The sequence below is a fragment of the Rhea pennata genome, chromosome 3 (genome assembly GCF_028389875.1).
Source record: "Rhea pennata isolate bPtePen1 chromosome 3, bPtePen1.pri, whole genome shotgun sequence".
Taxonomy (NCBI): Eukaryota; Metazoa; Chordata; class Aves; order Rheiformes; family Rheidae; genus Rhea; species Rhea pennata.
Window position 1 is genome coordinate 14,801,494 of NC_084665.1, and position 12,300 is coordinate 14,813,793.

General features: G+C 40.3%; 1 protein-coding gene across 2 annotated transcripts in view; it reads right to left on the reverse strand.

Moving 5' to 3' along the window:
- EML6 (EMAP like 6) overlaps positions 1-12,300 on the reverse strand; it is a 147,566-nt gene that overhangs the window by 2,667 nt on the left and 132,599 nt on the right. Inside the window, exons 33-43 of one of the 2 annotated variants that reach the window (XM_062571668.1) lie at positions 12,111-12,131; positions 11,580-11,753; positions 10,175-10,383; positions 7,046-7,203; positions 6,219-6,333; positions 4,758-4,970; positions 3,711-3,916; positions 3,000-3,162; positions 2,161-2,264; positions 975-1,128; positions 472-572 (exon numbers count right to left, since the gene is read on the reverse strand). In XM_062571668.1, the coding sequence (XP_062427652.1) occupies positions 472-572; positions 975-1,128; positions 2,161-2,264; positions 3,000-3,162; positions 3,711-3,916; positions 4,758-4,970; positions 6,219-6,333; positions 7,046-7,203; positions 10,175-10,383; positions 11,580-11,753; positions 12,111-12,131 (1,618 nt within the window). The remainder of the gene's footprint in view (positions 1-471; positions 573-974; positions 1,129-2,160; positions 2,265-2,999; positions 3,163-3,710; positions 3,917-4,757; positions 4,971-6,218; positions 6,334-7,045; positions 7,204-10,174; positions 10,384-11,579; positions 11,754-12,110; positions 12,132-12,300) is intronic. The other variant, XM_062571667.1, reaches the window with a different exon arrangement.

Genomic DNA, 12,300 nt, shown 5'->3' on the forward strand with positions numbered 1-12,300 from the left:
GGGTCCTGCTGTTGTGCGGGGCCAGTCGCGCAGCAGCTGTCGCCACCCTACGAGGAGCATGGGGGTGGGCTGGTGAGAGCTGCGCTGGCACGCGTGGCACGGCACAGCGGCATCCCTGTTTGCCTTTGCACCGAGGGGGAAAGCATGGTGCAAAGCAGAAACACTCAGGTGATATATGCTGAAGGCACCGAAACCTGACTGCAAGTTCTGTCACCCAGCAGTCATCTCTACCCAAGATGACATGTTGTGGATGGGGCCAAGGTGGCTGCAGCAAATTTTATGCAAGTGATCATTTAAAAAAAAATACAGTGATTTGTGAATAAGAAAAGCAAAATAAACTACCATGCTTCAAGAAAGCAGGCTTCAATAACCTCTAAGAATGGGCTCAGAAAGGTGTTAAATGCTCGGCTTTGTCATGGAAGTGTACATGAACCAGTTCTGATCATCATAAAAATAAAGACTACATATTACCTGCAGTCATCTCCTCCTGTACTTATAACGTATTTGTCATCATGAGAAAAGCGTATGTTGGTAACATGTGCAGAATGCCCAAAATACCGCTTGTGTTTGGCCTAGTGGAAAAAAAAGGAAAAAAATGTTCAGGAACGCATAATGGAAAGCGACTTCAGTTGCCTCGTGCACATACAAATAGTAAGTATTCCCAGTCATCCTGGTGTTGTCCAGCCCACAATAATCCCAGCTCGGCAGCTGCTTCTGTGCTTTGGGACCTCCCTCCATAGCCGGTTTTCCCTGGCTGCTGGAAGACAGCTACCCACCAGCTGCCGGGACAACCCTCCTGCCATGCGCGCACACACACACACACACACACACACACACACACACACTTGCTCCCGCAGCCGGCGCGGGGGATGACTTGTTGGCCCATGCAGTTTGGCCTCCTTAAAAACTATATGACAAGGAATCTGAACACGGGGAATCGCAAACAGCTTAGATTAAGTAAAATAACCACTTACAAATTTTTCTGTGCATGGAAAATCAAACAGTTTCACCAGACCAAAATCATCTCCTGTGACTATATTTAAGCCAGCATGGGTCACACAAGCACAATTGACATCTGCTTTATCTGCATTTCGTGGCCAAATCCCAATGACTTCGTCTCCAAGAATGCTGCTCCAAAGTGAAGTTAAAAGAAGCCTATTAGCTCGTAAGAATTACTTGCTGCTGCTGTTTTCCAGAGCATGCTGAGGCCACACAGCCCAGCATTAATAAAGTCTCTTTTTCCTCTAAACATTTGCACCCTGTGCTACTGCATAATGGAAGCCATGCACCCTCCTGCAAGCAAATTTTTACAGCAATGTTCCCTTGGGCCTAAGTTCGGGAGCGAGGGGATGCTTGTTTGGTGCTGGAGTATTTCCCAAAATAGGTGTCTTTCTTACCCTTAGCTGAAGCGGTTCCTTGTAATTATTCACATTTACCGACATAGTGTCATCTGTAGCTGCCCCACTCCCACACTCTGTCAAGAGTCCTTCAAAATTAGTAATTCAGGGCAGATAACAGAGCTGTAAGAGTGGGAAGACGCTCACGCCTTTTCTCCCAGAAAACTGCCTGTACCATCGTCTCGCTGTTTAGTGTCAGAATCGCTTTTCTCCGGCTCCAGTTTCCACAGCAAGGGCACAGCCATAGATTTTTTTTTTTTTAATCACACCGGGCGGCTCACCTATAAACCCCATCCCGATAAACACATTCTTCCAGGGGTGCCCACGACCCCTTTCTTAATAAATGCAGTGTGTGTTTCCCCCGCTAGCAGCTGCGGGAAAGGGCGGCGCGCGGCGTGCCAGCGGGAGCGAGCCTGCGCGGAGGAGCGGCACGGGGGCAACGCGCCGCGCGGCTCCGAAGGCCGGGGAGGAGGGGGGACACCGCAGCTAACCCAGCGGAGCCGTGACCGCCCGCGGTGTTAACAGGGCTCCGCCGGCGTGGCGGGACCCCCCCAGGGCTGCTTAAATAAAGGTGTGCGAGATTGGGCCGCGGGGCAGGCGGCCGGCTGCGCTTTCTGCCCCGGGTTTGTTAATCGGGAACAGCCGGCCGATCGCCGCGCAGGCTGCACGCGGCCGTTTTGCACGGGAGGGGCCTGTGCCGCCTCGTTCTGCTTTCCAGTCAACCCCAGTCAGGCAGAACTTTTTTTTTTTTTAGGGCTTTCACCTTGTCCATGTGGCCCAGGTGATCTTTTCTATTAATGCAGGATCTGTTATTTGCTTTCCCAGTGGTACTTCGTGAACTTGACGCTTATAGGCACCCGTTGATACCTGCAAGTAGAAAAGGAAAAAGCTGGTAACCTGGCCATAAATAACATTTTTTTTAAAAAAAATTTTTTATAAAGTTTCCAGCAGTAATATTCTCAACAAGTTTTATCATGAATTAAACAACTTCCATAAAATTCCCATTTTTTTTCCTAATTAGCTATAATTATATGCAATGAAAGTAATCGGAATAATGTTACTGAATGGTAATCGAATGAGATGTTCATATGCATACTCCATAGGTGATAAATTTCCTTTCAACTGTATACTATCATCTGGTTTATCTCAAATTAATCTTACTAAGTCTATAGCAACAGAAAAACTTCTGAAGGAAACCTCCCACGAGTTCAGGAATCATATACATCCAAAGTTGGGAAAGGAAGAGAACTGCTTCCTTACTGAGGTTACAGTCCACAACTTCATTTGCAGTGGCTCACCCCTTACATGACGTTCATAGAGCTGTTTTTAAAGTCCTCTCTTTCTCTCTAAATACTTGGGTCTTCCCCTGGCTTCTGCATCTCCTGCAGCAGCAACATAGCTCTGTTCCCTTACAAGGTTTTTAGTGTGCCAAAGCCTGTATCTGCACTATTTAATCTACAGTGAAAGATTTAGGAGCCGCTTGAAGTGCAGTCCAGACCAGCTCTGGAAGCCTCCCTCACCCACTCTTACCTCCGTCTTCTTACTACGTCCAATAACAGGTCAAAGGAACAACAAGCACCTGTGGGCCTGCCCACAACATACCTGAATGTACCTGCTGTCTGCAGAAAAATCCATCTGTATGACAAAACTGGCAATGTCTTTGCAGTAGCCGATCCGGTTTAGCATCGTGCCTTGAGTGAGATCATAAAAATCTACAGTATGTTCTTGGGAACCCACTGCCAAAAATCTGTTATCTGGGCTGATTCTAGGCAATAAAACATGAGATGGGGATATAATTTACTGTTTCAGGTGAACAAATTCAATCTTCTTTTAATGGAAAACAATCATAAATCTTGTATCAATTGCAAGATTCAATCTAAACCAAACTTTGATGCTCAACAGGCAGATTAGAAAGGCTGAGAATTTTATACTTAGTCAAACAGATGTTAATATCACATTTGTATAAAGTGCACAGCATACCGTGCAGAGCCTCACTAATCCTCTGTGAGGAAGCAACAGGACCTGAAATTTTAATTGCACTAACAATTTTAACTAACAAATTAATTCCCAGGATCAGAGCTCCATAATGTCCAAGTTACTAGCTATATTCAAGTGGATAATACTGAATTAATCACAGGAAAAAGAGTACGGTATACAAAGTAGATAGACTTAAGGTACAGGCAAAGCCACATATCAGGCAGCCAGTAAATGCTTTCATGATTTCATGCAGGTTTCAACAAATCTAGAGTTAAAAAATCTGGAAATCAGTTTAGAACTTGATGGACTTTTTCCTAAGTGAGGGCACTGACACACCTGATATCCTGAATTGCAGACTTCCGATCTCGCTTTTTGCCCCAAACTTTAAGGCTGTTTACAAGTAAAATAACAAATTCTCCATTCTTCATGCCAATAGCAACCATTTCACCATCAGGACTATATGCAGCACATCTTGCTGGATGACCTAGATTCACTTTGTTCAGCAGTTTCTGTATTGACAAAAGCAATAGTCTCTTACTTCCCTGTAGAAAACTATGAAGTAAATGGAAAGCTTCTAAACATAAAGTATAAAAGACAGTTATTAAAAACAAACTTTGTAAAGTTTCCTCTAAATTTAAATCTGAAATTTCACACAAAACAATCACATTCCACATATGTGTATGTTGCAAAATAGGCTTCAAAATATAGATCTATAGATTAGATATACATCTAATTCAAATGGCAGTTTCATGTTTGCATCTATCATGTCGCAGACTGACTTTAATTTTGACATCAGAAAGAATACAGATCATCTGAAAAGGCTGCAAATCAGTTTCCCATTGAGCTAAAAGGTGATTTTTTTCATAGTTTCTGTAACAACTGATATGAATATTTTTTAATATTTGATTTGTGATATGAAAATATAGCAAAATGTTCTTGCATTTTCACTCTGTTTGATTGTATTTATATTATACTATTTTTTGACATTAAAAGTTATCCATATTAGCTCAGGTAACTAGCTTTTGAAAAGGTTTATATAGCCTAGATTTTTTTTTTTAATACATTGTTGATAAAATCAATTAGACATTGGAAAAAAACATGAATTATGTATACATATGACTCTAAAATGTTTGATAAGCAATGCACAACAAAAGGCACTCTATCAGCATGTGGGATTTCAAATAATGGCATTTCTCTGCTCCTTCTGGAAGGAGCAACAGGTTATATCTCAATGACTTACCTTTTTGCATGGCAACATATCAAGGAGCAAACAATATCAAAACTCCGCTCTTACAGTGCTGCTCAAAGGTGCATAGGTGGCTGGAGGAGAGCTCATACTACAGTTGGAAAGTGTTTGTATAAAATTACTGCTTGTAATCACACCCTTCTCAGTTTAGTGATACTCACTTTGTCACACAGGTCCCAGATTCTTGCTGTTCCATCATTACTTGCAGAAATAAATATGTCTTTTGAGGGGTGAGTTGCTAAGCCCCAGATCTCTCCTTCCATGTGACAGTCAATCAACAAGTTTGAAGCAGCATTTTTTTCTCCTACTTCAAGGATTTCCCCATCTTTTGTTCCCACTAAAATTTTCCCCTGTTTGTAGCCAAAAAAAAAAAAAAAAAAAAAAAAAAAAAAAAAAACAGATGAGATGCACATTGTCAATATAATGATATAATGGATGTAATATTGGTAGTAGTAAAATACAGATGTATCGCAGAGATACTTGTGACACCTCCTTCTGATTTATATTGCTTGTTTATGCAACATCTTAAAAATAGGCCAGTAAAACACTTTGACACTTTTCCATTTAGTGATATGTTTTGGTGTTACTGCTGAGCAATTGTGGTAGACTTCAGTGTTGCCATTAAGTATTGTTATTCAGACTACAATAACCAGTGTTTACATCTGATTTGGTAGAGCACGATTCTAGCACCTTTGAAGTGATTTACTATCACTTTAGGGCAATAATAAAGCACCAAAACAAGGCTTTAGGCTCAGTTAGACTGCCTCTGAGCAGCTTACATCTATTCTAGACAAACTGTCATAACCTAAACTGGAACAGCTTTCTCAGCAAAAACTTGGGAAAAAAGCATAAACGTATACAGTTTGGAGTTGTTAATGGCTCCTTAATTAGATACGTAACACAACGCTCTTCAGTGTTCTTACTATCGAAGACCATGTGAAATATTGCTGAGGCCTGATATTCAAAGTTAAATAGAGATCATTTCATGAAGTACTAGGTTGAACAGATACCCATCATAGGAAACAAATAACTTTTCTGCATCATCACACCTGCCTTCCATCAGTGATAACATTTAAAAGTACAATTTAAACATGTGCGATTAGCTCCTCAAGTTGCTCGGTCATTTTTATGCTCAGTCATATATTATTTTCCTTTTCACCAAAATGTAAAGTCAATCAGTAATTCTCAAAATTTTTTGTGATTTTTTTTTTTAAAAAAGCTAGGATACAGTCTGCCTAACTGAGGCACCAAAACTGTGCCTAGGTTTTAGGGGAAGCAAACCTCGTAAAGTAGGTACCTAAATTGCTTTTGGAAAGGGAGGGTAGGAGACAAAGTCTTATCCTGGTGAAGTACATGCCTATAGTGTAGCACTTCCCTCTCCCTGCTGACTGTAAGGGAAAGGTGGGCACTACCTGTCAGAAGTGCGATCCCCCTGCAGTCTGAAGACAAGAAAGGAAATTTCACCAGACAGGCAGCCAGTGCCTCTTCCTATAACGTTAGGAGAGTCTTCTCCTGGACGGCCCCCATCCAGCCTTCACCAAGGACAATGTGAGGTCACACGTACCAGAGTGCAAAATCCGCCAAGGTGGCTCACGTACCTTCCCTCTGCAGACGGAGCGCACACACTCAATGAGCTGGCCCGTCTCAAGCTGAAATGCTCGGCACCGTTTCATCTCTTGATCCCATAGCTTTACAGCTCCCCCTTCTTTAGTGCTGAAAAGAAGCATGCTGAAGCATTACACAGATGCCTCCCTCTGCATGGGCTTTAACGAATCTCATTTGTAAATCCCATCAGTAATTTTATGATTACTTACTTAAATAACAAAACATACATCGAATCACCTTCCCCTGTGTTTAAAGACATCTCACTACTCTGTAATAGCAGGAAATTATAATAAAGACATGGTAGCTAATACTGTCACACTTCATGTTTTAAACAGCATCACATCTAATTTGCAAAAAAAGTAAATAATTCTCTTGTCACTTAATCTCAAATCACTGTCGCTAACATAAGCTCTGCAAATATATTCTTTCTTCTGGTAAACAGATGAACTTACTAATCAGTGAGTCTCTGTCACGAGAAGGAGAATCTGCAGTTTGATAGGATTTAAAAATTAAGAAAAAACACTTCTGCCAGGCTGGCAGGAGCTGAGGCAACAAGGAGGTCCTACAGGAGTCACACTGGTTGTTAATTTGAGGTTCAATACGTCCTTTGCATCTATGTGCAATACTGTGACCCAGGCGTGTCCTGTTAACTAGCTCTTTAGTTACTAAGACTCCTAGGCAAATTTGGTGTTAGGTGTATTGGAACTTCTACGTTGCAGATACTGTACGTCTCTGGGAAGTGCTGGATGCGTCTAGGACATTGTATAAATAACAACAATCACGAGAGAGACAAATGGTGTGAGGAAGGTGCATGTCTTACGGTCTCTCCTTTCCTCCTGTAACAATGAGTCCATCGCGAAGAGTTGTGTACATTGTAAACACTGGCCCTGTGTGAGCTTTTGCCACAAGTCTAATCAGAAAATGATCCTTCCAGACGTAGACATCTCCATTTATGGCACCAGTAAATGTAAGGTTATTCTGTAACAAATAGCAATGACCTCTGATATAATAAACATTTTAACATTTTTATTCAGTTTGAATTAAAACTTCAGTTACTGAGTTTCCTGAGAAAAGTCAACTATGCAATGAATGTAGAAATTAAAAGCATCTGCTCTGAGAAGCATGTTTAATGACTGCACTCTAATGGTGTTTCTTTGAGATGTTATAATTATTATGGGACTTGGTGTAGGGCATATTCACCTCATTTTGTGATCTTTCAGATACAAGTATATCTTTTGCATTGTATGTGTTCTGTCTTTGTCTCCTGCTGGGGAGACATGATCTACAAAGAAGCACCATTTCTGAAGTTTAAGTGACATTTCTCTCTTCTTTGAGTATGTGTCAATGGGAATCCCACTGTAGGTGACTGGTAAGCAGTATTTTCTTCAAGACAGTGAAAACAAAGTGTATGAGCTTATATGAAGAACTATTTTACTCAACCTGATTTCTACTTTAGGCACCATAGCAATGGCCTAATTTCTCACAGAAGCCATGGTTTGCTGCATATATTGGACTGCTCAGGGGCCTGGGGCTCCCTGAGGAATGGAGAAAAGTAGTGAATGCCATGCACTGCAAATACCCTTTTGGAGCGGCCCTTCGTAAGTGGAAAAGCTTGCCTGCTGCTTGATCACAGGTGGAAACGCACCACTGTGATCCAACTGGAGAGACACTGTAGAAAGATCACCTGGCTTTTGAACAATTCAGAAACTGCTACAAAGATGTGAAAAGACTTAGTTATATCTAAAGAAATAGAGAAAAAAATCTACATAAATGTCATTGATTGCCTTCTGCAGGAAATATGGAGAATGTTCTCTGCTGCCATATCGTGACTGTGGAAGGAACTAGAGATGGTCTGACTATGGCAACTTGGAGCTCACAGACTCTGAATTGAAATGATAGTTATCAGTAAAAATGGCAAGGAAAGCCTTTTGATGGCGGTTCACAGGAAAGGTCCAGGGCCTGCGAAAAAAAAAAAATAGCAATAGTGGCTCTTGAAAGAAATGGAGGAAAGACTCTCTTGATTGAACTGGCTATCTTTTGAGATGAAAATTGAATGTGGTGGTATTCCAGCTTGAAGTTTGGACTGTAGCATTAGCTGGACCTTGTTTAAATTGTATTCCCAAATTTTGCACCAAAGATCTTCTGTATTAGTAGTCAGTTGAGTCCAAATTGTGTAGGAAAGGGAGTTACTCAAAACCCAAATGTCCTAGCATCAAGGTTGTGTTTTGGCTTTATCATCAATATCAGTCTTGATGCCAAATTCAGCTTTGGATTAGCCATCGAAGAGGACGTATCTGCTCATAGGAATTGCTTGTCTGCTAGATGTAGCACTAGGAAAATGCACGGTTATTTGTCAAGAAGTTTTTTGAGCTTTTTATTTACTCCAGTTCAACATTAACTCTCAACTGCAGAAGACAGAACTTCCCTTTGCACTGCATGACATGCAAGTTCTTTGAAAGAATGATAAATTTTCTGAGCTCCTGCTTGGGATATAAAATCATCTCAGACACATCAGTCTTCTACTGTATTTCTCCCTATAAGGAATATTAGACTACCAGAGGAAGGGTGAATTGTGAAGCCTGCATGTTTTATGCTCCCATTAAAAAGACTCTGTACAAGTGAATGAGTAGTAAAGGTGAATTACAGACTGTGACAGTGAAGTTGATTCAGAGGCCAGAAGAAGATGCTAGAAGTGCTTTTGGAAATTCTCAGAAAATTTTGAAAAGCAGCAGCAGGTCAAACCTCTTCTGGATTCTGCCTTGTTTGGAGGTAAAATAAAAATGAGTGAGGTCCATGGATGCAAGAAGAGGCAGAGGGTATGTGCACAGCCCCTTCTTTATTAAGAACAATCTACCTACACTCCTGCAACATGGAGTCACACTTCCAGTGGGATTCAATGACACATACTTGAGGAAGAAAAAGCTATCCTGAATGAATGACTTACTTATGCTAATGGCATACAGTTTGTCTGCTGATTTTGAAGCTGCCTCTTTCAGGAAGTCAGCTTCATTATTTTAGAAAATAAAATTTCACATGGACTACTACTACTTGGGAAATACAGGCAAAGTGATTTGTTCCTCTTACATTGTTACACTCTGCTTATTTTTTAAAATCACTTTTGGGGTTTTTCGTGTCCATTGCATTGCTCCAACTGAAACAATGCCCTCAAAGTAGAAAGAATTGTTGGGTATTCAACAATTTTTGACAACAAAGTCACTTGTTTAGGCACAAGAATGAGGATTTAGGAGCCTGATTTTATACACCCATGTTTCATACATTAGTACTGTTGTCCAGGGTGGGTGTTTAGGAGCAAGTTTGTTCTTGAAATTAGCAATTTGTATCACTTAGGTGTGATACAAAGGTAATTTCTATAGGGTTTCTGGGTGAAGCAGAAGCTATTTTAGACCTCAGTACCATAGTAACACTGCCTTATTTAGTGTTAATAGGTAATCTCTTCCTTAAACTATGAAGAAGTCTCAAGTATGGTGATATGGTTCTTTAATGAACATACAGGACAGTATTATAGAGGGTCATCATTAGTGGCATCACTAGCATATGTCATACAAATACTGTCAGCAAAAAAAGGCTGCAGAGTATTTTATATAAAGAAAATTATACACAAAATCACGTTATTATGTTTTTTAAGTTAATCGCTGAAGTGCTAAGTAACTAGCAAAGTACAAAAATAAAAACCACAGCAGCTGATGATTGTATCTAGGCACAGACATTAACAAAATACATTCACTGACAGGGAAACCTAACCCACTTCAGAAAACTTACATAAGAGTCTAATGGTGTGTAAGTCTCAAACTAAAAGTTCAAATATTAAGCAAGAGCTTCATGGCTTTGCCCTGTCCATACTGTACTGGATTTCAACAGAAGTAAATTGACACTTGCAGTTTTAATAAAAATGTACTATAAAGTTCTGTAGCAAATAATTTGAACTCACTGCTCCGAAGGCAACGGAAAGCATGGTTTGCATTTTGGCATCTTCCATGGAACCAATGACTCCTTTCTTATAAAGCAAAGCACTGCCAGCTAACGTCCAGAACTTCATGTGTTTTACCCCAACAGACACAAACTGTGTGTCTGAATCTGGGCGGAACTCTACAACGAATATCCTCTCCAGGTGTCCTCCCCTGCTAGCAACTTTAGCCCCTGTTTTAATTAGGAAAGGATAAAAATAAAGTTAAATTTACCTGCAATAATTAAGCTCTGATATGATTTTATAAAATAAATTGACCTAGTATTGGATTAAAGAATTGTGTCCCAGATGTGGAAAGCTAAGTAAATCCCAACATTACTCAGTGTATCAAACATCTGAATTCATGCAACCTGCAAGATCCCTTGCTCATGGCTATTGCATCACACCCAATAGTGTTAGGAAATGTAGATTTAGATCTTCATAGCATAATTCACCTTCTTACTATACTGCTTAATGGGCAGTGAAATAACCAAAAACATAGAACTTTTGAGTAACGTCAATGGCACCCAGGCACCTGCACGCTGGCCAGTCAGGTCATACACTCAGGCCAACAGACACTGGTAAAGACTTGCTTCTGGAGATGTGTGCTTGAATGCCAAACTGGCAAAGGTGGGAATTAAATCCAGGTTCTCCATTCCTAGGATGGCCAGATCATTATGCAAAAGATGGCCATTGCCACCACTGCTCTTACTAAGCTTCATAAGCACAGCAGCAGTGACTGTATAGGAACATCAGATACTCTGCAAACATATCTTTTGTACATAATCACCCAAGGCACACCTGCTCCTGAAGTGGAGGCAGCAGGAGACTGGCACTGAATGTAAGTGTCTGCAGAGAAAACTCTAAAAATCTGGGAAGTGTTGAAGTCAAGCAGAGAAACATCTAGTAAACTGAGACACTTCCCCTCTCCCCTCTACCACTACAGCATAGCTCAATAGGCATTTTGTAGGCTGCTCAGCTCTGCCTAAATTCTGTTTGAGGAACTTAAACCATCTCCTGGGCCTCTCCCAGTGTTTCCCAACTTTTCTGAAAGTGCTAATTCTTGTCTTGAAATGGCTTCCCAAAGGCCTAACTATTGGGCAAAATTTCAAGTTCAAGGGTATTAGGAATAAAAAGAAAATACTTTTCTTGATTTTATGTATTATAATATTAAATAACATTCTCCCCTTCTATTCACAAAAGACACTTAAATCATATTTTCTTAAGCCACTCGTAACATGTTGCTATCTTCTTTAACTGATTTTATGACTTTTAGGGAGTCATGTTACTCAGAATAAGAACACAAATCTATCCCAAGGTCTTGAAAGGAAAAGTGAATGATTGTACACAGGTCTGTCAGGCTGAAGGAAAAAGTGTTTTCCAGAGTTACCTTCTTGCCACCTCCACACTGTGATGGTATGTTCCGGATCAACTCCCACTGAAACCAGAAGTTTGCCAGTTGCACTGAAGTTAACATAGTTGACTCCTTTGGTATGGAAGCAACGGAGCATTGAAATGGTTTGCTTACTCATAGCATCCCATATATGAATTGTGGGAGTTGTACCTACATGCAAAAAGATGTATTAAAAGAGAATTAATTCAGCATCTTGAAAGCTCCATTGCAAAATATGCAGTTTTCAAGAACATGTCACCTAAACAGACACTCAAAACAATTTTTTTTTAAGATTAACATTACTCAAAAAAAAATCAAAACAGCTTGCGAAACGTAGGGGGTAGTTATTGTATTTCATGAAATAAGACAAATACTAAAAGAATAACATAACATTTATGAAGAATGTCATGCAAAAGAAACTGTCCATAGATGTTTCACTTGTATCCGCGATTCACACAGATACAATGAGGTTACATGAAACTTTTACATTACTCTGCTGACTAAAATTCACAAACGAATCAGCCTTACCTGAAAATTCTGTCATATCACCTGCATTGTGAGAGCAATGGCAAATGAGGAAGCACCAAGGGAAAACAATAGCTGAAATAAGTCATGTTTCTAATGCTGAAGTGCCAGCATCAGGACCAGAAGGAAACAAAATCAAAAATTTGAGAATGGATATGGATTAAATCAACAAAACAAAAAAGCAGGAATATTT